General features: G+C 46.7%; 2 protein-coding genes across 4 annotated transcripts in view; both read left to right on the top strand.

Moving 5' to 3' along the window:
- Positions 1–9,912, top strand: part of LOC139382470 (spectrin beta chain, non-erythrocytic 4-like) — a 68,161-nt gene extending 58,249 nt beyond the window's left edge. The window contains exons 23-38 of the mRNA XM_071126537.1: positions 25–303; positions 730–860; positions 1,598–1,802; positions 2,234–2,479; positions 2,572–2,706; positions 2,901–3,145; positions 3,815–3,953; positions 4,066–4,150; positions 4,334–4,530; positions 4,730–5,570; positions 5,601–5,838; positions 6,430–6,490; positions 6,630–6,913; positions 8,123–8,293; positions 8,380–8,422; positions 8,617–9,912. Of these exons, the coding sequence (XP_070982638.1) occupies positions 25–303; positions 730–860; positions 1,598–1,802; positions 2,234–2,479; positions 2,572–2,706; positions 2,901–3,145; positions 3,815–3,953; positions 4,066–4,150; positions 4,334–4,530; positions 4,730–5,570; positions 5,601–5,838; positions 6,430–6,490; positions 6,630–6,913; positions 8,123–8,293; positions 8,380–8,422; positions 8,617–8,889 (3,573 nt within the window). The 3' untranslated portion in view covers positions 8,890–9,912. The remainder of the gene's footprint in view (positions 1–24; positions 304–729; positions 861–1,597; positions 1,803–2,233; positions 2,480–2,571; positions 2,707–2,900; positions 3,146–3,814; positions 3,954–4,065; positions 4,151–4,333; positions 4,531–4,729; positions 5,571–5,600; positions 5,839–6,429; positions 6,491–6,629; positions 6,914–8,122; positions 8,294–8,379; positions 8,423–8,616) is intronic.
- A 4,381-nt stretch (positions 9,913–14,293) lies between these two features.
- Positions 14,294–23,920, top strand: LOC139382797 (SH3KBP1-binding protein 1-like). 3 transcript variants are annotated; one of them, XM_071127010.1, is made up of 17 exons: positions 14,294–14,471; positions 14,829–14,882; positions 15,050–15,095; positions 15,222–15,295; positions 15,416–15,474; positions 15,582–15,662; positions 15,747–15,917; positions 19,097–19,187; positions 19,300–19,490; positions 19,682–19,797; positions 20,037–20,124; positions 20,288–20,404; positions 20,872–21,042; positions 21,327–21,482; positions 21,647–21,928; positions 22,050–22,182; positions 23,054–23,920. In XM_071127010.1, exons 1-17 carry the CDS (start codon positions 14,392–14,394, stop codon positions 23,706–23,708), a joined length of 2,565 nt encoding a protein of 854 aa, XP_070983111.1. In that variant the 5' UTR covers positions 14,294–14,391; the 3' UTR covers positions 23,709–23,920. The 3 variants fall into 3 exon arrangements, with proteins under 3 accessions (XP_070983111.1, XP_070983110.1, XP_070983109.1); XM_071127009.1 differs by having other exon boundaries at positions 20,854–21,042; positions 21,336–21,482; XM_071127008.1 differs by having other exon boundaries at positions 20,854–21,042.
- Positions 23,921–24,764: the final 844 nt, after the last annotated feature.

The raw sequence follows: 24,764 nt of genomic DNA, 5'->3' as shown, positions 1-24,764 counted from the left end.
TTTCTGTCCCGTCCCATCCCCCAGACTCTGCAGAGGGAGCTGCAGGGCCATCGGGCGAGGGTGGAGGACGTCCTGGAACGAGCTAATGTCATCGCCTCCATCCGCAGCCCCGAGGCTGACTGTGTGCGGGCGGGCCTGGAGCAGCTCAGCGGGCTGTGGGGTCTGCTGTGGGCCGAGACAGAGAGAAGACAGCTGGTGCTGGATGCCATGTACCAGGCCCAGCAGTACTACTTTGACACGGCCGAGGTGGAGGCCTGGCTCAGCGAACAGGAGCTGCACATGATGAACGAGGAAAAGGGCAAGGTAGGAGGCTAGGAGCCAATCACCAGGCGCTGATGTACTTAATCTGCCCAGTTACCATTTTGAAGTACGAGATGATTGGTTTTTTGGAAGAGGAAAAGGTTGTATCTGCATAGGTGTAATGCAATGTGATTGTGTCCCTCCAGATATCAGCAACTGTATTTGAACACAAGTGGAGGCTGCTGAGGGGAGGACGGCTCATAATGATGGCCGGAACAGAGTAAATGGAATGGCATCAAACACATGGAAACCATGGAAACCACGTGTTTGATACCATTCCACTGATTCCGCTCCAGCCGTTACCACGAGCCCGTCCTCCCCAATTAAGGTGCCACCAACGTCCTGTGATGAACATTGCAGGCACTTGAATCGTTAGCATGCCAAGGTTTGTGAGAATGGACTGTAAGTGTGTTGTGGCCACCCTCTCAGGATGAGCCCAGCACCCTGCAGCTACTGAAGAAGCACCTGGTACTGGAGCAGACGATAGAGGACTACGCTGAGACGATAGGCCTTCTCTCCCAGCAGTGCAGACAGCTACTGGAGATGGGACATCCAGACAGGTCAGTGTTGGTGCCCCACAAACCTGTCACCATGCTATTACCAAGGCTTTCGTGGGATCAAAAGTTGGTTATAGCAGCTCTAAAAGGAGTGTGCCATGAAATACCCATTTAATATACTGCCTTAACAGCTCAAAGGAAATCCCCTATATGAAAACCAAGGATCTCAGTTTGTGACTTGATTGAAGAAGATCAAGGGCCTCTCCAGTCTTTGTCTTCTGGGTGCTGAGGAGTAACCCGGTAGTAAATGGCTTGAACGACATAACCCCTGTAGAGAAGGTAGTCCAGTAAAGTTTGCCTGTCATGGACTTCTGTTGCTCTGTTTATGGCAGCATGGTGAGTCATGGTGACAGCAGGGTCAGCACTGGGTCCGTAATGCTACTCTGTCTCTGGTGTCAGAGCTAACGCTAACGGCTCTATCATCTTAGCTGTTAGCCGACGCCGGCGTCTCTGCACTAGTAGGGTATGGATGTTTTTAGGGGTTGCCCATGGTTGTCTCATGTTGTTCCGTTTGCTTTGTAAGTCTTCTCCTCACATTTACTCCTCCTGCGAACTCAACACCGTAAAACCAGCTCGTGGTTTTTCATGTCTAAATGTGTTTCACTCCCACACATTCCCCCGCAATTACACCCTGTGTTTACTACGTGTCTCAAACCCTGTCTCTGGTGTGTGTGTGTGTCTGCGTGCCTACCTGCCTGCGTGTGTGTATGTGTCTGTCCGTGTGTGTGCGTGTGTCTCAGTGAGCAGATCAGTAAGTGTCAGTCTCAGATGGACCGGCTGTACGTGTCTCTGAAGGACCTGGTGGAGGAGAGGAAGTCTCGTCTGGAGCAGCAGTACTGGCTCTACCAGCTCAACCATGAGGTGGATGAGCTGGAGCAGTGGATCGCTGAGAGGGAGGTGGTGGCCAGCTCGCCAGAACTGGGACAGGACTTTGAACACGTCACGGTCAGTGGGACCACTCTCAGAGCCTGAATGGACAAAGGCTTCAACAATATGATAGGGCTGGTGGTCCTCTGTAGCTCAGTTGGTAGAGCATGGCACTTGCAATGCCAGGATAGTGGGTTTGATTCCTGGGCCCACCCAAACATAAATGTATTTGATCATGACTGATAAGTCGCTTTGGATAAAAACGTCCGCTAAATGGCATATAGTGTTTGTCTAAAACCTGTTGAGAAGAGGGTTAATATGTCTACATGTATGGCTCAAAGAAGGGCATGCAGTACACTGTATTATTGCTTAGTAAGGAAGTAGTATGTATTTCAACGCAATTTGTTTTGATAAGTAGCCTATTACTGCTTTAGCAACAGTGCTTAGCTTGGCTAACTAGATATTGATCGTTCCTTCATCCCTCTCCTCCTCCTCTCTCCTCCCTTCAGATCCTGCAGGAGAAGTTCACAGAGTTTGCGTCGGAGACGGGCAGTCTGGGTCAGGAGCGTGTGACGGCGGTTAACCAGATGGTGGATGAGCTGATCGACTACGGCCACGCCGAGGCCGCCACCATCGCCGAGTGGAAGGACGGCGTGAACGAGGCCTGGGCCGACCTCCTGGAGCTCATGGAGACCCGGGCACAGATGCTGGCCGCCTCGCACCAGCTCCACAAGTTCTTCACCGACTGCCGCGAGGTAGCGTTTGAACCATAAGAAGAGCTACGGGATATAGGTCTGTGTCGTGTTTTGATGTGTCTCTGATTGTCTGTTATCTCCTTGTGTTGCAGATCTTGGCCCAAATCGATGATAAGCAGCGGAGGCTGCCCGAGGTGCGGGCGCGCCAGGGTGGCACTGCCAACACCAGCACCCTGCAGAGGCTCATGCACAGCTTCGAGCACGACATCCAGCTGCTCGTCACTCAGGTGAGCCCCCCCCCCCACTATCACTTTATTTTATTAGCACATGAGACTAAAAAGGAAGACAGAACAATACAGGAGGTCAATGTGGTAATACTTCACGTGAAGTTTCTCTCATACTTGTTCAGTAAGTACTTTTCCACAGTACTTTTAGTTATTCCTATGTCATTTATCACCCGTCCCTGTCTATCTGTGTCCAGGTGAGGCAGCTCCAGGAGAGTGCGGGTCAGCTCCGGACCATCTACGCCGGGCAGAAGGCTGAGGCGATTGCCGGCCGGGAACAGGAAGTGATGCATTGCTGGAAGGAGCTCTTGACGTCCTGTGAGGAGTGCCGAGTGCAGATCACCACGGCAACAGACAAGCTGCGGTTCTTCGGGGTGGTGCGAGACCAGATCATGTGGATGGACAGCATCATCTCTCAGATCGGAACAGGGGACAATCCAAGGTATATGAGTGGACATGGTTACAATTGTATTTTTATGGTTTAGGCCATACACATTTTATGAAAGTGAGGTGAGCAAGAGAAAAAAAGTGAACCTTTTTTGTTGAAATACTATAGGCCCAGCAATGTTAGTTCAACACCTAGCGACCTAGGATAGGCTGAAAGACGTATAGTTCAGCTATAATCCAAAAGGAAGTTGTGTATCTCTTTCCTGGAAGATTGTATTTTTTAAATGTGAAGGGGGCGTCCGTTAAACATTAAATAAAGTGTGTACAGCCTTATCTATATTTACAGTTTGTATCTCATACTGCTCCATCTCATCCACCTGTCCATCTATCAGATGTGATTGATCTGCATGTTCAGGGGCCTGTTTTGATTTTGTGGCATTATCGTAATAAAAGTAAATAAGGGAATTTATTTACGTTACGAAAATGCCAAATATGGAGAGCTGCACAGAGAGCAACAATTATAATGAACACATTTCAAGCAATGCACTGTAAGCATGTTTTAATATAGCAATTAACAGTGTTATTTTCAAAATGGCTTCCTGGTGGTGTATATGAGGCTGACCTGGCCCTTGTCTTCCGGGGTGTGTAACCCTGTGCTCTTCTCCCTCACTGTCAGCATTCCCCACAGCGATATAACGGGCTCTGGACTCTCTGGTCCTTTCAGGGATGTGTCCTCAGTGGAGGTACTGATGAACTACCACCAGAGCTTGAAGAGCGAGGTGGAGACGCGCAGTAAGAGTGTGCTGCAGTGCATCGAGATGGGCAAGATGCTGCTGGCCGCACGCAACCCTGCTGCTGAGGAGGTAACAGCACTGTTGACAGGGTTCTGCCATAGAACATAGAGGATGGTACTGTAGTTTAGATTACATTTACAGTCACTAGTTTGGATGAAGCTCAATGGAAATGTATTTTTAGATCAAGGAGAAGCTGGATAAGGTGGTGGCCAAGCAGTACGAGCTGTCTGAGAAATGGGACAAACACTGGGAGGTCCTGCAGCACAGTGAGTCCCCCCTGATTTTACCTGAATGTAACTTACTCTAGTACCTGGCACCTCAAGTCTCTGTTTGATATTATCCCAAGCCATTCCAAAATTTGGAACCACAGTAAGCTACAACTGAGCAACAGTGTGAGGGATGTGATTCCAATTCTCAGACACCGAGTTCCTCTTTCTCATCTGCCTCAGTGCTGGAGGTGCACCAGTTTGCCCAGGAAGCGGTGGTGGCCGAGGCCTGGCTCACGGCCCAGGAGCCCTTCATCAATAGCAAGGAGCTGGGTGCCAGTGTGGACGAGGTGGAGCAGCTCATCCGCCGCCACGAGGCCTTCCGCAAGGCCGCCGCCACGTGGGAGGAGCGCTTCAGCTCACTACGACGCCTCACCACGGTCCGTCACTATCCCTAGCCTACTAACACTCCCCTTAGCTGATGCCGTCTTTATCCTGGTTGCTTACAAGAGGTTGTAGAGCACAGCTTGTTTGAAGTGACTTGTCAATTGGCTTCATGTTTACGGTATGCTTAATTTTGTTGTGGAGGAGATTCTACTATGAAGTGCTGATGTTTAGTTAACCTCGATTTGGTTCCAGGTGGAGAAGATGAAAGCGGAGCAGAGTAAGCTCCCTCCCACCCCCCTGCTGGGTCGAAAGGTGTTCCTGGACCCCCAGGAGACGTCCCCTGCCCGGAGCCAGGGCTCCCCCCTGATGAGACGGATCATTTACGAGCAGGCCGAGCACAGAGCTGAAAGGCCCTCCCAGGAACCCTTGCCCTCCTCCGTGGCCCGCCGCTTGGGATCCACCGTGGCCAACTACACCCCCATCATGAACGGCTCCAGTGGCTACCGCAACAGCCTGGAGGCCTGGGCCATGCCCGTGATGGGGGGAGTGGTTGGAGGTGTAGTGGGGGTGGCAGCTGGCCTGGGAACAACCGCCATGGAGGCCAGAGGGGTAGCAACAAATTTAGGGACCACAACTGCCATGGAGGTCCGAGGGGTGGCAGCAGGGTTGGGGACTGCCGCCTCGGAAGCCAGAGGGTTGGCCGTAGGATTGGTCACCCCCGCGGTCGAGGCCAAAGGGATAGCTGCAAGCTTGGTGACTGGTGCAGCCACGGCAGTGGAGGTGAAAGCCTCACAGTACCTCCGGCAGCCTAAGATCAAACACATGGACGACATGGTGACCCCCATGCTGGTGGCCTGTAGGCTGGAGAAGGTGAGAGAGAAGGAGGTGAGAGAGAGGGAGCAGAGAGAGAGGGAGAGAGATATTTTGTTAATAGAGCCAGCGCCGGTGATGCCGGTGATGGCCGAGGTGGTGCTCCAGGAGATGGGGAGGGAGGGGATGGGCAGGGAGAGGTTGAACAGTGAGCCCAGCAGCAGAGACCACCGGGCGGGGAGCAGCCGGTCAGAGCCCCAGCAGAGAGACAGGGATAGAGACAGTAGGGACAGTAGGGACAGTCACAGGGAAGCCAGGCTGGAGCGCCAGCACTCTAGTGAGGTGCTGATGATTCAGGCACGGCGGGATGAGCTGCCCCAGGAGGTGTGGCGGGAACGGGCCGAGCGCAAAGAGAGGAAGCTGGAGAGGCAGACGTCCAGTGAGCAGGAAGGCCACGGACACGAAGGCCGGAGGAAAGATCGCCACCGGACGGAGAGACAAGAGTCCAGTGAACACGACACAGCCAAGGAGCAGTCAGACAGACGTTCTACGTGAGTACTACATTGTACCTTGGAGTCGTTAAGTGCTGTTATGGTGGGAAAATTACAAACTCTGTTATGCATATGCACTAAAAAAGTCCACGGTCTATTTCTCTCATTTAAGAAGAAGCTAGTGTTCTTCCACTCTTGTCTTTGTGTAACTTGGTCACGCGGGCGAAGACAAAGGGCCATATGAGAGTGACCACAGTTTGAGTCCATCCTGTTCTTTTGGTATCTTTCAAGGGCACAGCTGTGTGGAGATATGAAGAGACCAGAAGCTAGCTTGAGCGGCAGCAGTTAGATTGTAACAAAACTGCCGTTATCACGTGTTTGTACACTACGTTCCCATCAAGATCTCACACACATGCTCTTTGCCACAAAGACAAAGAGGTTATACTTTCTATAAAAGCGGAGAGCCAACTCTGTTCGTTGGGCTCTTAACTCTGCACTGTTGAGGAGATTGCTAACTTCTCCAGATTTGCAAATCTTATAATAAAGTTGTTTGAAGAATCTATAGTCTCTCTCCTTTTGGTTAGAATTTCCACGACACTGTTTGCAGAAAGGTGTATCACTTTTTATCTTGGTTGATTACAGGGAGAAAAGGTCAGGCGGCCAGACCTTGTTTGACATAGTGGAGCAGCTAAAAGACAGAGAGGCAGCAACGGTGAGTCTTCTGTTCACCAGGTTTGCCGCCTTTATTACACAGATAGAGTTATCTATACATAAATGCTATTAATGAGGGTGTTTAACGGCTACACGTTGTATTTACAGTCTGAACTCTGCCCTCTCTCTTCTCTCCTCAGGCCCGAGGGGAGGTCCCTAAAGTGCCGAACGGCGTGCCAGAGAAGTCTTCCGGACGTCCAGACCGGCCGCGAGCACGGGACCGCCCCAAGCCCCGGCGGAGACCCAGGCCCAAGGACCACTCTGCAGGAGAGGCCACCACCCGGCGGTCACGCTCGGCGCCAGAGCCAGGGATGGCCCAGAGCGTGAGCCCCTCAGTCCTCCAGCCGCCCAGCCACACTGCCCACCACGAGGGCTTCCTCTTCCGCAAGCTGGACATCGAGACCATGAAGAAGAGCTCTAACAGGTGGGCAACCAGGTTCCTAGCGGGGGAGTATGTTGATATTACAAACAGGCATGATCTTATGAGCATGCTAAGCTAACAAAACAACTGACTTTACCTACGAAATGTTCAATTGGTGCATGTCACTGGCATTAACATATGTTCCAGCATCTGATTGGTGCCTTAGGTCTCGGTCGACATATGCTCATCCTATTGGAGCTTTAGCACTGGTCTGACATACTGTATGTTCAGACATTCCTATTGGAGCTTAACGACCCGAGTTGACATATGCTCTTGTAACCTATTGAAAATAGAATTCTGGGTTGACATATGTTCTAGCATCCTATTTGAAAATAGCCATTTGCTTTAACATATGCTCTTCTAGCATTTTATTGAAACTTCAGATCTCTGTTTAGCCTCTGATCAGAAGTGTATCAGAATGAGAGTTCAACCAAGAGATAGCCACCAGCCATTCCACTGCTTGCCACATGCATGGTGCCTAAACCAACACTGGCCCTGACGGAGAGCAGTCTGGTTGATGGATGTTGTTGCTGAGCCTTAGGTCGAACCTGGTGCTGGTTCTGGCCTGGCCCATAGCCAGTACGATATGCAGCCATAGCCAGGCTACCCGCACAGGTCCCTGCAGTGGCCACACATCACTCCGCTTCCTCCCCGAGAGACGTTTCGTTCAGTCGGTCATGCTTGGTGGCCTACCATGGGTCTCTGGCCCCCGGAGACTGAACCGCCCGCCTCTCGCTGCCGCACTGCCCCCTGGAGGCCATGGCTGACACGCAACGCAACAGACTCATCCCACAAATGAGTCCCACTGCTCACTCACCAATTGGATGAATGTTTCCGATGTACATGTAATGCTATGTACATGCCAAGGTAAAGCCTAGCTTTTTTATGTGTTTCACTCAATCGTCTTAAGAGGATAGATGAAAGTTCACGAATACCAATACTGTGATTTAACCAGAGTCTCTGTGTTTTTCTCTCTCCTGTTGCTCCTTGCTGCTGGCTGTTCTTCCTACCTCGCCACAAAGGTAAGCCACGTGTATGCACCTATGCACGCTACGGTCGGCGGTTCATTTGTTTGTTCAGCAGTGTGTTCTCCCTCGGCCCACTGCGGCCAGTCATCTTGAACGCCCCCAGGTGAGTGAGGTTAGGTGGCATTAAGCCTGTGGTTGGTTTTGGCTGAACACTCCCTGTTTCCCCCCCCCCCCCCCACTACAGCAGATCCTGGGTCAACCTGTACTGTGTGCTGAACAAAGGAGAGATAGGCTTCTATAAGGATGCTAAGAACACCGCCACACCTTACAACAACGAGCCCATGCTCAACCTCGGCCACTGCCACTGCGACGTCACCCTTGGATACAAGAAGAAGAAAAACGTCTTTACACTTAAGTTAGTACTCTGCCTTCAATCGGGGACATGTTGTGTAGATGACCATTTTGTGTGTTACCCTCAACTTCTCTGTCCTTCTGTTTCAGAACGAAAGACGGAAGTGAATTTCTGTTCCATGCAAAGGATGAGGTAAAAGGCGTTCGAATGGTTGACTGCTCTTTCATGGAAACACAGTCATATAATAGCGATGTGATACTGCAATGCTTGTCCATGTGCCAAATAACTTTCTCTCTCTCTCGCCCTCTCTCTTTTCCTTTCTCGTTCTTTATCATTCGTCCTGTCCCATGCTCTCTCTCATCTCCCTTTCTCTCTCCGAGTCACAGGATGATCTAAAGGCCTGGACCACCAACATCAACAAGAGCATCGCAGAGCATGAGGAGATTGCCAAATGGGGTCAGCCCCAGCCTACTACCTCATCCACGGACGAGGGCACGCGCCGGGACGGCAGCAAGGCCGATAACAAGTCAGAGCGGGGAGAAAAGTCAGACCGGGGGGAAAGGCCGGAGAGGGCCGAGCGCTCTGAGAGGTCGGATAAGGGTGAGACCAAATCGGACACCAAGCGTTCAGAAAAGTCCAGCAAGAAGAAATTAGTTTGATGTTGTGCGCTGGGTGGGGGAAAGGGAGAGCGGTTTAAAAGACTCCCAGTCAAGACCCATCCTTTTCACCTCGTCCACCTGCTTCAGTTCTGTTTAGTGTCAAAAAAGACAGGAACATCACCCTGGTGAACTGACATGAGGGATTTGAAGCACGAATATCAGTGTGCCCCTCATCGTTGCCCTCTCTCTTTATCTCTGTTGCTCTGAGGGTGTCAGTCTTGGGCACTAACACTTATTGCCCGGCTTGTTCCACCCTCTGGTGGTGACATTGGTGCACTGCAGAAAGCAGATGCTCCTAGTCAGGGCAGCAGTGTGAGAGAGATGGACACATGTAACAAGAGGGTTGTTATCACTGGTGGTATGAAGAAGTAGCTCATAACGTTTTAAGTTTATTTTTTTGTAAGAGATGAGCTGTATCTGTATGTAACTCTTGTCTGTCTATTTATGTATTGTATGTCTAGAACATCCAATCTTATACTCCCAAACAAAAGAGAATGAAATATGCCTAAATGTTTTTCACAACTGGCCTATTTTTGGAGAACAATTATTTTATGTTGTTTCCTTTTTGTATTTCTGCTCATTCACTTTGCCTTCATTCTTTTCTGGGCTTTTCTCACTTTTTGGATTTTCTTCAGCACAAAACTGTAATATCATCAAACTCATCCTAATTGAATTTGTACAATTCAACATTGAGCCAGAGGACAAAAAGAAGAGGCAGAGAACATCAGCCTTCACAGAGCTTGTTCTGGCGTTTGGATGGATGATCTGGAACCTTTACCTGGAGGCTGGCCCCCACGGCCATACTCATCTATGCCTTCATCTGGGGCCCCCAGGGACCCAGCAGCCATAGCCACCCAGCATCAGAGGGACAGGACTGGAAGCCATCTGGCAAGACCTCAAGCCTCCTTCCTTCTCAAAGACCATCAGATGGTGGTAACCGCACTCCACATACCCAGTCAACATTATTTTTGTCCATTCAGAAAATATCACAATGCTTTTTATAGACAGTCAAAAAAAATTGAAATGAAGTTGTGTGTGTCTGAGCATGTGTGTGCGGATGTGTGTGTCTGTTCAGCTTCTCACCACTCCCAGGGTTTTCATAGCTCAGGTTTTTTTTGTTCACATCTGCGTCCTCAGTTCTCCCTCAGTCTTCCAGGCACTGCCGTTCCACAGGCCAGGCTTCTTAACAATTAACCACAGGAGTTGATGAGGACACAGCAAGAATCAGGGGCCACACAGAAATGACACGGTGCCGATTGGTCACTCCAAGGCCTCAGGAGTGCAAGTCGATGTCAGACAGATGTAAACAAAAGCTTCCTATCTTCTGGATGAATGAAACACATGCATGTCTTGCTTGAGATACATCTCTTGTTGATAGGCTTTGCATAGCAGTCCGATCATATGTTCCTCTCACAGTATGTAGCTATCAGCGACGATGTTCACGTTTGTTCCTCTCCATGCATCATACAATAAAATGATCTGTTTGTCGTAGCACTGCAAAGCCATATTTGGTAACGGGAAGTCTTACATTATGGAAGCTAGTGGACAAATCTTTTGCCTGTTCCTTACATCAGAGATTTGTACAGAAGTGAGGAGGTGCGAGGACGAGATAGTACAGTGCAAATATCATGAAATCTTTCCCGAGTAGCTTTTTCTACCATGTTTTTTTAAACACATTTTATGCATCTATATAGGCGTTGAATGCCAAATCAATGCAATCCATAACGCATGTTGGACACAACAAGGCAAGGATCAGCAGAACTTATTTTTGAATGAACATAACTATCACACGGAATGTGAAATACAGTACAATATATGACACAGGACACAGCCAGATAGGGCGCTGTGGACATCTGTGAGATTCTATGGCGAGTTCTTAGATTCGTATGACATACTTTACTGAGTGGCATACAGTACAATTATCATAGTGTAGTTGGAGGATACTAGCGATAAAGTGCTAGTTTGCTGAAGTCTTGCATTCAGGAGTTTCACTGTGCATTCACTACTATCTATTGTTTAGAGTAGACTTATCTTGCTTGGGCAGCTCATATGGAGGATGCCTCATTCCAAAAACAATATGCTCAATAAAAACGAATTGGTTTCAAATTGATGTACGTAATTGTGTTAGTTCTGATTTAACACTAATTTGGATGTCTCTGAATGGTATCTATGTTTGGAAATGCTGCTTACCATTGTACATCTGTGTACAGATGTCACAGATATCCTATTTGTATGCCATAGTCTCACTTGAAACAGATTGTATGCCGTCAAAGTATTATGGTGGCTTAGGGAGGTTGACCGGAATGCGAATAGAGAATTTATGCAACTTATCCCTTGCACTTAAACGTTCCCCCATTGCGCAGTGCTATTGAGGAGCAGTGGACCTTGAGGGTCCAAGAGGGAAATGTTTTTATTTGCTTACTGGAGAATGAGTTTTGAATTATCTTCATGAATGAACATTAAGTACACCAGCCGGAAAAGTATGAGAGTATCATGCTCAACCATGATGTGAGATATTTCACATGGCAGTTTTTCATGCTCGTCTTGCTTGTTACACATTACTAACAGCTGGAATTCCAGCCACAGTGCATGAACGTACGAGTTTCACAAATCTCTCACGTCCTAACAACCAAACATGCCTATACAATATTTCATCCATTTAGTCATGCTAAGGTTTCATTCAGTAGTTATCTGTTTAAATGACCAGTGGTCATTTTCCAAATGTGGGCCGGCAAGTCTGTTGGCTTGGCCAAGGCCCGATTATCTTTTCTGTTTCACAGAGGGTCATTTGAGTTTATAGACTTTCAAATGACAAACCAGCGGAATGTTGTTAATACCTAGAAAGCACAATTTTATAACTTACAGTTGATATACACACAAGCATTCAGTTGTCACTGGGAGACTTGTGAAAGGAATCCCGTTATTGATACAATGCCTCTGTATAAGCCGTGCAGTCATGATTTTTCAGGTGTGTGTGATGTGCGTTAAGTCCTGGAGTGCTTCCTTCATGAAAGCATTACCACCTCAAAGGTTACAAATCAATAGTCTTCGGCCATTATTTCATTTCAGGGAATAATAATTACATTTCAGTTTTCATCCAAGATGTTCCACTGCTGTTTGTGGACAAGTCAATGCTCAACACCTACCATTCATTTCCTGACCTTTGACCCTAGAGCACCACTGGTTTTTAGGGAACTACTGAATGGATGTTTTTGCAAAGTTCAACAGCTTGATGACCTGTACAAAATGTAATTGCTTAAAGTATTTTCTGTAAAAAAAAGAATTACATTTTTTTCTGTTCTGCTGTGAAAGGGAGGTTTTTAAACAAATGTAAATATTCATGGGGAAAATGGTTCATTGGTACAACATCAACAGAAAACATCACAATATCAGGACAAAGAAGTTGCATGAATAACATAGTCCCTATTATGATACTGCTCTGCATGTTTTGAAGTCTCATTCCGCCAATCACTGTACAATAATGGGGTGACACACTTGCTTACATGGAAAAGGTGAATGAATGAATAATAATGTATAAAACAGATCCAACTTAAAACCATTGACGCTGTACAGTTGTTTCTTTGAATTGATAAATACAAATTGGGATACTGAAAAAAAAAACACTGTGTGGTGTTCATTTGGATTGCATGCGAAGTTCAATGCCATTGTCTTGTCAATTGGCTCTTCAAATATATTCAGGCCAAAGGACCATGTTGGACCAATACTAATTCCAGTTACATTCACTCTTCTTCGCATCATTTATTTTAAATATGTCCTGTATTTACTGTATTTGATACAACATGTTTTAGTATTAACGCTGCTCATGCATAAAACCATACATTAATGTATCACTGCTGCTACAGTTAGGGACAAAATAGCAGCAAGTTCTCATAACATTATTGAAGCTAACAACTACAGACCTTCAAACATCTTATCTGTTCACACCGTTGTACATGTATTGAATGAATAATGCTTTGATGAATTGTGATAATGGTTTACAGACATGCTGAACAATGTACCTAGAATCTTGGAGCCCCAACTTCCTGTTTCTTCTTTCTGTCTGTTATGTCACTGTCACCTACACCCTGAGTAGATACACTATATGTACAAAAATATGTGGACACCCCTTCAAATTAGTGGATTTGGCCATTTCAGCCCCCCCCCCCCCCCCCCCCCCCGTTGCTGACAGTTGTATAAAATGAGCACACAGCCATGAAATCTCCATAGACAAACACTGGCAGTAGAATGGCCTTACTTAAGAGCTCAGTGACTTTCAACGTGGCACCGTCATAGGATACCACCTTTCCTTTCCCAAGTCAGGTTGTCAAATTGCTGCCCCTGCCAACTGTAAGTGCTGTTGTTATTGTGAAGTGCAAACATCTAGGAGCAACAACGGCTTAGCAGCAAAGTGGTAGGCCACACAAGCTCACAGAACGGGACCACCGCATGCTGAAGTGTGTAGCGTGTAAAAATCGTCTGTCCTCGGTTGCAACACTCACGACCAAGTTCCAAACTGCCTCTGGAAGCAATGTCAGCACAAGAACTGTTCGTCAGGAGCTTAAGGAAACAAGTTTCTATGGCTGTGCAGCTGCACACAAGCCTAAGATTACTATGCGCAATGCCAAGCGTCGGCTGGAGTGATGTAAAGCTCTCCGCAATTACACTCTGTAGCAGTGGAAACGCATTCTCTGGAGTGATCTGGATTTGGTGGATGCCAGGAGAACGCTACCTGCCCCAATGCATATAGTGCCAATTGTAAAGTTTGCTGGAGTAGGAATAATGGTCTGGGGCTGTTTTTCATAGTTCTGGTTAGGCTACAGCATACAATGACATTCTAGATGATTCTGTGCTTCCAACTTTGTGGCAACAGTTTGGGGAAGGCCCTTTACTGTTTCAGCATGACAATGCCCCCGTGCACAAAGCGAGGTCTATACAGAAATGGTTTGTCGAGATTGGTGTGGAAGAACTTGACTGGCCTGCACAGAGCCCCGACATCAAACCCATCGAACTCCTTTGGGATGAATTAGAATGCCGACTGCGAGCCAGGCCTGATCGCCCAACATCAGTGCCTTGTGGCTGAGTGGAAGTAAGTCCCTGCAGCAATGTTCCAACATCTAGTGGAAAGCCTTCCCAGAGAGTGGAGGCTGTTATAGCAACTCCATATTAATCCATAATTTTGGAATGGAATGTTCAACGAGCAGGTGTCCACATACCTTTGGTCATTTAGTGTGTTTACTGACCAGATCATATGTATTATGTCAGACGTTGCTTGTAGCCTACAGTAAAAACAATACTTGGGTAAATCGCACCTGTACTCCGCACTCCAGAACACCCTGTGGCGCGGCGACGATGAAAATATGGTTGTTGTTGACTGTCAGACACCACAGAAGAAGAAGGTTCTGTTTCAGGAAGTTGTAACAGGAATAATTATGTGTCTAACGTTGTCGTTGGTTAAATAGTTTTTGTGATGATTAATTCAAACGTTAACTTTGTGGGCAATGCATGAACATTCACACAGCTTACAATATGGCTAATATAGCAAGGACCGGAGACATTATCCATTTAAACGTTGGAGGAAAAAGGTGAGGACTGGCATTTCTTTGAATAGTTAGCTACCGCCTGCTAGCTATTGTTGTTGGGTGAATGCTAGCTAGCTATGTAAAAGTTGCTGGCTGGCTAGCTAACTAGATATTTTTGGTAATCAAATAACGTTAGTAACATTGTCTTAAGTTAGCAAACGAACTACTGTTAGTTAGATATTTTTCCAGCTAAACCGTATGTCTCTGACAGTAAAGTTAGCAACTACTGACTTCACAGTGCAGCCGGAAGTGCAAAGCTAGCTAGCTCGGTAATGTTAGCTTGCTAGCTTTTCAATGGATTTGAACTTGATCAAACTTGAGTCTGTGTGTATGCTCATTTGAGTGATCATGTTGTTTCAGGTTCAGCACCTCCAGACAGACATTGACATGGGTCCCAGACTCCTTTTTCTCAAGGTAGGTAGACTCTTTATTTTGAGACCTAGGCCAATGCCTTTTATTAAATTCACAAGTGTCTTCATAATGACCCACTCCAACTCATTAATTACCGACCCATAGAGATGGCATGTGGTCATTTGCTGTAGCTCAGTACGGTCTAACTAGTGAGATGTTGTCTCTGCCAGTCTTCTAAGTGGGAGGATCTCAACCTTGAAGGATGAAACTGGAGCTGTAAGTTGTCTGAAATCGATTTAAAAAAAACTAGGCTATGTGTATATAAACCTATTTGATATTGGCAACCACTTAGGCCTACTTATAACATATTTGTAATGTACTTCTGACCTTTATCTCCCACAGATCTTCATAGATCGGGACCCATCTCTCTTTACTCCCATACTGAACTTCCTGCGTACCAAAGAGTTGTTTCCCAGGTGCTGATTCCTTTGTTTACATTTGTTTACAATTAGTTTTAAAAAATCAACAACAAAAAATCTATTCAGCCTTGAGGGCAGGTTGTTTTCCAAATTAGATTTCTTAATCTTTCTTTTTAGGTCTATAAATGTGCACCTGCTCATGCATGAAGCGGAGTTCTATGGCATCACTCCGTTGGGTAAGAAAGTAGCCAGTAGCTAGTCCAATACAGCTGTGAATGAGAGGCTGTCTTTCTTTGTGTGTGTTCGTGTCTGTACCTTGGTTACTTTTTTTTCTCTCACTCAGTGCGTAAGCTGCAGCTTTGTGACGAACTGGACCGATCTTCCTGTGGAAACGTGCTCTTCAATGGCTATCTGCCACCTCCAGGTAGATTTGACTTCACTTCAAGGACAGTCAAAGTGTGTGTTTTTAATAAGTTTGATTTCCTGATCGTCTCCTCTTGTTCACCAGTGTACCCGGCAAAGCGGAGAAACCGTCACAGTGTGGCGGGACCTCAGTATATGGTGGGCTGTGCCTTGCCCATGGAGAGGGCTCCAGTGAGACGCAGCAACACCATGCCACCCAACCTGGGCAACGCGGGCATACTGGGTAAAGCAACGATTGAGGAGAGGATAAGTGGTGGTAAGGCCTCAGAATCACATGCACATTTAACATACACATTTTACAAGCATTTCTCTACACCTGCAATATTATCTGCTAAATATGTGTATGTGACCAATAAAATGTCATTTGAAAAGGTGCAGCAAAATGCTTATGTGGTAGTTTCCTCAATAGTGCAGTACAATCAACATCAGTAATAACAATGAAAGAGTCAAGTAAAAAAATAACTAATAGAAGAGGTAGTATGCATTAGGGATGTGACAAACGTTTCAACTTGCCTTTTGTGGGGGGGGGGGGTTACTGTAGATTTATTTTTTTAAATCACAAAATTCCACGTCAATTTACAATGCATATGTAATAGGAACATTATTCTGCATGACAGCTAGGGCTCAATGAAGTTTCATCTCCCGCAGTCATATACAGTGGCAAGAAAAAAGTATGTGAACCCTTTGGAATTACCTGGATTTCCGCATAAATTGGTCATCAAATTTGATCTGATCTTCATCTAAGTCACAACAATAGACAAACATAGTGTGCTTAAACTAATAACACAGAAATTATTGTATTTTTCCTGTCTATAGTGAATACATCATTTAAACATTCAGTGTAGGTTGGAAAAAGTATGTGAACCCCTAGGCTAATGATTTCTCCAGAAGCTAATTGGAGCCAGGAGTCAGCTAACCTGGAGTCTAATCAATGAGACGAGATTGGAGATGTTGGTTAGAGCTGCCTTGCCCAATAAAAAAAACACTCACAAAATTTGAGTTTGCTGTTCACAAGAAGCATTGCCTGATGTGAGCTATGCAACGAACAAAAGAGATCTCAGAAGACCTAAGATTAAGAATTGTTGACTTGCACAACGTTGGAAAGGGTTACAAAAGTATCTCTAAAAGCCGTGATGTTCATCAGTCCACAGTAAGTCAAAATGTCTATAAATTAGTACAGCACTGTTGATGCCTGCAAGAGCTAGGCACAGAATGCTCAATGTGGTTTAAGAAGAATCCTAGAGTGTCAGTTAAAGACTTACAGAAATCTCTGGAACATGCTAACATCCCTGTTGACAAGTCTACGATACGTAAAACACTGAGAAGAAGCCACTGATGTCCAAAAAAAACATTGCTGCAAGTTTGAAGTTTGCGAAAGTATACCTGGATGTTCCACAGCGCTACTGGCAAAATATTCTGTGGACAGATGAAACTACAGTTGGGTTGTTTGGAAGGAACACACAACACTACGTGTGGAGGAAAAAAGGCACAGCACACCAATATCAAAACCTCATCCTAACTGTAAAGTATGGTGGAGGGAGCATCATGGTTTGGAGCTGTTTTGCTCCCTCAGGGCCTGGACAGCTTGCTATCATCGACAGAAAAATTAATTTCCAAGTTTATCAAGACATTTTGCAGGAGAATGTAAGGCTATCTGTCCGCCAATTGAAGCTCAACAGAAGTTGGGTGATACAACAGGACAACGACCCAAAACACAGAAGTAAATCAACAACAGAATGGCTTCAACAGAAGAAAATACACCTTCTGGAGTGGCCCAGTCAGAGTCCTGACCTAAACCTGATTTGAGATGCTGTGGCATGACCTCGAGAGCGGTTCACACCAGACATCCCAAGAATATTGCTGAGCTGAAACAGTTTTGTAAGGAGGAATGGTCCAAAATTCCTCCTGACCGTTGTGCAGGTCTGATCCGCAATTACGGAAAACGTTTGGTTGAGGTCATTGCTGCCAAAGGAGGGTCAACCAGTTATTGAATCCAAGGGTTCACATACTTTTTCCACCCTGCACTGTGAATGTTTACACGGGGTGTTCAATAAAGACATGAAAACGTGTAATTGTTTTTAAGCAGATTGTTTGTCAATTGTTGTGACCTAGATGAAGATCAGATCAAATTTTATGACCAATTTATGCAGAAATACAGGTATTTCCAAAGGGTTCACATACATTTTCTTGCCACTGTACCCTTGAAAGCGCCTTGGCTACGGCATGTTTGTATGTCTGGGTACACGACGGCTTTGCCGACACAACCTTCTCTGGAGATCGTTTCGAAGCGCCACTGAATGGGCATTTTACTGGTCTGTAAAGGAATGCCGCTTCTTGAAGCGGGACTAACGTCCATCGCTAGGCGACCGGAACTGTCAATCAAATAATTGAGGAGCCCACTCCTAAAAAAGTACTTTAAAGTTTTTTTTTAAATACCATGACTTACCAAGACATTTAGTAGATAGAAAATACTTAGTCCTCTAGGAATCTACTCCTAACATTCAGTATTAGGCTAAATTAATTCAGGCTTTCGTTCATTTAGACCGTAAGCAGGCTATAGAAAGTTTAAACGCCTGCGGCTGGTAAAAGTTTGAGTAGCCAGTAGCCTACTAAATGAATACAGGCTATTTTTGCAGCCTATAGCCAATTTGATTTTGGGAATTGTATATCTAAGTTTCAATTAAACTATTTCGTTATCTAAACAATATTTAATATAATGGTGTTTTACGTTGGCTATATGCTTTCATTAGGTCATTAGAAGGCTCTTTTTCAAAGCAATTTGGGTTGTCAATGTGTTGCATCGTGTAACTAAGAAGATAGGCCTATCGCTCTTAATTCATGGCATGGTTTCCTTTTATCCTAATGTTGAATAGAGATGCAGTCAAATTCATTCATGCAGGGAAGGGGAATGGCCTAGTAGCCTACTACTCTGGAGTCATAAAAAACAATGAACTAAATTGATGTTATTTGGCGGGTCACCGATCAGCTCTATTAATAATTATATGTGGGTGGGGTTGCAGATAAAAATCTGTCCTGTTGCTGGATATGGGGTGGGGCTCGGAATTGATATGGCTGGCGCGGGGTGAGTGTGGTTCCAAAGAACTGACCCGTGCGGGTCTGTGTTTATGTATAAGGGGTTGGATGTGTGGGGCGTCGATGCAAACAGTCTCCAAGGTGCAGGTCTGTGTAAGGAGACCACCAGGGCTAGAGTGAACCGTCCGTGACTCAGACCGTGACGATCTTTCGGGCCAGTATTTTGACATTCTGTTTAGCTTCAATATATATTTATTTATATTTCAATCAATATGTCTTGTCTGGTTGCAATGGATTGAAAGTAAAAGCTCTAATCTGGAGCCATTTATTTGTTAAGGGAATATTATCAACCTGGAGGGTTCACCTTCACCCACGCCTGTTCATCTTTCCCTTCCGACACAGCTCAGCTTGCAGACCCAGGCATGGTCCGCATCATCTGTGGCCACCACAACTGGATCGCTGTGGCTTATGCCCAGTTTGTTGTTTGTTACCGGTAAGAACACAGGACTTCCGTGTACAATATCACAGCGTCGTATGAATCAGTCTTTTTTTGGGGGGGGTAAGGACCGTCGAGGGTGTTAAACTGTGCCGTCCTCGTCCATCAGAGTGAAGGAGTCTACGGGCTGGCAGCAAGTGTTCACCAGTCCCCGTCTGGACTGGGTGATTGACAGGGTGGCGCTCAACGCCAAGGTGATGGGCGGCTCCCTGGGAGACAACGACAAGATGGTGGCCGTGGCCTCGGGCACAGAGATCATCCTCTGGACTATCTGTCCCGACGGCAACGGCAACGAGATAGGTCAGTCCGCAAACGGATGAACGCACAGTGTTAAAGCAAACGTTACGGCTACGGGTATAGTTTTTATCGCTCAAAATGTTTATTTGTTGACTTGTCGTTTTAGTACTTTAAGAGACCACGTCATAGGTAGTTGTGGGTGCTTATTGTAAGGGCCGTGCTAATAGGTCTCCGTTCTACCTGCTTCCCTCCAGGTGTGTTCAGTCTGAATGTCCCCGTGGAGGCTCTCTTCTTCGTGGGGAACCAGCTTATTGCCACCAGCCACACAGGGAAAGTGGGAGTATGGAATGCAGTGACCAAACATTGGCAGGTAAAGTTGTGTCCGTACGTTCTGTAAGAATGCCACGTCAAAAGAGCATATTATGTGTATTAATAGTATATGTGGTCTTGTATGGCTCAGTTGCCAACGCCAGGATTGTGGGTTCGATTCCCAGGGCCACCCATATGTAAAATGTATGCACACAGGACTGTAAGTTGTGTTGGCTAAATGGCATATATTATATGTGTTGTACACTATTTCATGTTTTCCTTTTGTCTTTCCCTTCTCAGAATCAAGATGTGGTTCCCATTAATAGCTATGACACTGCCGGATCCTTCCTCATTCTAGGCTGTAACAATGGGTCCATATATTATATAGGTAAGGGAAGTCATCTTTTCTACCTATGACGCAATAATGGACAACTATTGAAATAGTTTTTCTGTGTAGAAGAATGCAGTGTTTTTGTAGTACATCATTCAGTATAAGTATATGAATACAGTTGCAAAATATAGACCTCTCATGGACGTGTTCTTGTCAACAGATGTTCAGAAGTTTCCATTGAGGATGAAGGACAATGACCTCCTAGTCACAGAGTTGTACCGCGACCCCACGGAGGACGCCATCACTGCTCTCAGTGTCTACCTCACGCCCAAAACAAGTATGTCTGCCCGTTTCGATTTTTACCTTCACTGAAATTAATTTGTTGTTTGTTTTTAAGGATTAGCCAGTATCAATTGGTCAATTGTGGTTATTGGAAATAGAAACTTAATAAATACATGTTGCAAAACAATTATTTTCTGAAAAACTTGTTTGCCGTGTTACTTAATTTATGGTCAGCAATGGTCATTTTATAGGCAGCTGGCAGATTTTGAATGGTTCCCGGTGGCGTTTCGCTAACTCTTTACCTAACGTTAACCTTTAAACTAATCTTGACCTTTACCCTAACCTCACGTCCCTAACATGAACACTAACTTAAACCAATTTCGATCCTAATGCCTCAACCTTAACCTTTTTGGGTCTACCGGCTGACTATCCACTTCCATTTCTTGATATGCACGGTACATAACACTGCATGCGTTGTGGCTAAAATAGTGTATGGGATAAAAGTCCCCAATGTGTCGTCAGGCGACAGCGGCAACTGGATCGAGATCGCCTACGGGACCAGCTCGGGCACGGTGCGGGTCATAGTGCAGCACCCGGAGACCGTGGGCTCTGGGCCCCAGCTCTTCCAGACCTTCTCAGTCCACCGTAGCCCCGTCACCAAGATCATGCTCTCTGAGAAGCACCTCATATCAGGTGAGAATGGTTGGCTAGGAGCCTCCACGTTTTAGGGATGATCGTTACTTCGCTGTGTATTCTACCATCTCCGCTTGTGAGCTGTTGGATGTTATGCTTCTGAATTAATTTAGCTACATTTCTCATTGGGGTTGATTTGATTTTTGCCTTTTCGGATGTCAGCTGACACGGCGATACGTTAAACATTGATGTTGCTGACAGAGAAACGTTGGTCCTCCAAGTTTAGTGCAGAAGATGGGGCCCATCATGCAGATGTGTTTGGGCTAACCCTGTTGTGTCGTCAGTGTGTGCAGACAACAACCACGTGCGGACATGGACGGTGACTCGCTTCAGGGGCATGATCTCCACCCAGCCAGGCTCCACCCCCCTCACCTCCTTCAAGATCCTCTCTCTGGAGGACATCGACGGCCACGGGGGCTGTGCTGCCGGCACTGAGATAGGTAAGCAGACAGAGGTCAGGGGTCAAAAGTGGACACTGGTTTGTTAACATTTTTAGAGATGCAATGAGAAAAGGACTGTAAGGGTACGTACTGTAAGGGTACGTACTGTAAGGGTACGGTCTGTAAGGGTACGTACTGTAAGGGTGCGTGTTCCTCTCGAACAGGTCCGTATGGCGAGCGAGACGACCAGCAGGTGTTTATCCAGAGGGTCGTCCCCGACACAGACAAACTCTACGTGCGCCTCTCGTCCAACGGGAAGAGGGTGTGCGAGGTGCGCTCTGTGGACGGCACCTCCATCACCTCCTTCATGGTGCACGAGTGCGAGGGGTCCAGCCGCATCGGCTCACGTCCCCGCCGCTACCTCTTCGGTGGCCACGCCAACGGTAGCATCCAGATGTGGGACCTGACCACCGCCATGGAGATCGCAGGGAAAGTGGACATCAGGGGTACGACGACCTCCGCTCTACAACACGTGGCTTTTTTTTTTGTGTCGACTGGTTTGCTTAAGTGATGTGTCCTAGAAGTTGAGTTGAGGCCTCTGACTGTCTCTGTCTGGTTGTCCCTCAGCGCTGGGAGGCCCAACAGAGGAGGAGCTCCTGGAGCTGCTGGACCAGTGTGACCTGGCTCTGACCCGTACGCCCGACATGAGTCCCGCTGCCTCCTTCACCCACTCCTCCACACCCCGAGCCTCCACCTCCAGGTACACCAGCCACCATTGCCAACTGCCCATGTAATCACGCACCTGCTACATGACCCATACAGCTGCGTATATTAACCCACTGATGCTATCCTTTCTGCAAGTGCACATGTGCCGTGCACATGTTCAGGGCATAAAATGAACACCCACCAAAATGCGAGTAGCTTTAGTTTGGGGGGGTGGTCAATTTGCAGGGCTCTACAATGTGAGCGTTGCATTCGCATTTGTGAATAAAAATAGAATCAAAAGTAAAGTCTGAGAGTATGTGCGAAAAATGCTGAAGTAGGTGCCTTCAAAGTATAGTGTTTCTAATTGCACAAAGGAATACAAATCCCACCTCACGCAGCAACAGCTTTGCGCAATGTAAGTGAACCCCTGATAGATTCATTTTTTGGAGGCACAGGCATAAAAGTTGGTCTAATTTACTCAAGTCATCAAAGTGAGACTTTGTCCTGGTGTGTCTTGGCTATTTACATTGTTGTGTTCACAAGCGCCGTTGTTTTTCAATGTTTGTTTGAATCTGCTGCTTCAACTGATAGTGAAGAGACGCTGTAGACGATGTCTACTACGAGTCACATCCCAAATGTTACAGACGCATGGCATGACTCGAGTAGCCTCGTTACCACGGTAACCTTCCGCCCTTAAAAGGGGCAGCTGAACATTGTCTCATCTGATATTTTGGTTAAAAGAAAAAATGAATATACCACATTACTTCTTACTAATACCTTTTTTGTTTTTGTTTTTTTGTTTTTGGGCTGGTAAAAAAAAATCTGAGTGGTAATTTAAAAATAAAATCTACCTGCCACAGTGGCTGGTGGAACAAAAAGTACATTTTAGGCCCTGATCATATTCTCTCTGTTTCTTGTCTCTGCAGTTTGCAGTCCCAGCTGAGTGAGAGCTCCAGAGAGCGTGGGACCAGAGGAAGTGTGAGCAGCTCGGGTCCCTTCTCTGGTAGCCTGCCCCGCCAGGCCCCTCCGGTGCCCCTCACCAAGCCCCGGGACATGGCTCTCTCCATGGCGGGGTTGGGCATCCAGCCCCACCACCTGGGTCTGAGCCAGGCCTCCCTCAGCAGCAGTGGCAGCCCCCGGCCCGGCCGCACCGTCCCCCAGGACAGAGACCGGGACGGTGGCATGGGGTCTCTGCGCAGGGGTAGTTTTGTTGAGCGTTGTCAGGAGCTTGCCAAGGTCTCGGACTCTGCAGGAGGGGCAGAGGGGGGCACGCGGCGCAGCCTGGCTGTATGCTCGGAGTTGGAGGCTAGACTGGGCCTACGGACCCCCGCCTCTTTCTCCAGCCCCCCTGCAGCCTCCCCAACTTCATCGCCGCGCCGGCCGCAGCCCACCTCACCCAGCCCTGCCCCTGCTACAATCGTCAGTCCAACCCGCTCCCAGACCCCCGTGTCGCCTCGTCGAGCTGACACCTCCCCTACTACAGAAGTCCCGCCCCCTGAGGCTGCAGCAGCCACTCCAGAGAGCTCCTCCCCTGTGCCCCCCACCAGTTCTAAACCCCCTATGAATGAGACCAGCTTCTGACTGGCTCGGTGATGTATGAGTGAGTGGACTAACAATGGACGCTTTTGGTGTTTCTGAGCATGTGTGGTTTAGTGACGGCACCTATTGTCGTATTTATGGACATTTTCTTTTTTTAGCATCAAGGACACATCAAATGTCGTTCTTCTGTTTTCAAAAGATTAATATACAACATATATCCAAACTGTCAATGTGTTGATGATACACATTGTACATCTAGCCATGTATACAGTTGTTCGGTTGCATTTGGTAGAGCAGTCCATTTAATTAAATTACACTGAACAAAAATATAAATGCAACAATTTCAAAGATTTTACTGCGTTACAGTTCATATAAGGAAATCAAGTCAAATTAAATAAAATCATTAGGCCCTAATCTATGTATTTCACATAGCTGGGAATACAGATATGCATCTGTTTGTCACAGATACCTTAAACATTTTTGTAGTGTGGGTAGAAAACCAGTGAGTATCTGGTGTGACCACCATTTGCCTTATGCAGCACAACACATCTCCTTCGCATAGAGTTGATCAGGCTGTTGATTGTGGCCTGTGGAATGTTGTCCCACTCCGCTTCAATAGCTGTGCGAAGTCGCTGGATATTGGCAGGAACTGGAACATGCTGTTAAACAAAATCGATCCAGAGCATCCGAAACATGCTCAATGAGTGACATGTCTGAGAATGCAAGCCATGGAAGAACTGGGACATTTTGTGTACAGGTCCTCGCAACATGGGTCAGTGTATTATCATGCTGAAACATGAGGTGATGGCGGCAGATGAATGGCACGACAATGGGCCTCAGGATCTCGTCACGGTATCTCTGTGCATCCGTGGAGGCTGGTGGGCTCATAGTAATGGCTGGAATGGAATAAATGGAACTGTGTATTTAACAAATCAAATATATGGAAACCACATGTTTGACTCCGTTCCATTCCAGCCATTACAATGCGTCCGTCCTCCTGTAGCTACTCCCACCAGCCTCCCTTGCCGTGCACTCAAATTGGCATCGATAAAATGCTCTTTTGTTTGTTGTCCGTAGCTTATACCTGCCCACACCGTA

Source organism: Oncorhynchus clarkii, chromosome 24 (genome assembly GCF_045791955.1).
Source record: "Oncorhynchus clarkii lewisi isolate Uvic-CL-2024 chromosome 24, UVic_Ocla_1.0, whole genome shotgun sequence".
Classification (NCBI taxonomy): Eukaryota; Metazoa; Chordata; class Actinopteri; order Salmoniformes; family Salmonidae; genus Oncorhynchus; species Oncorhynchus clarkii.
This window is presented reverse-complemented; position numbering and strand designations above follow the sequence as displayed.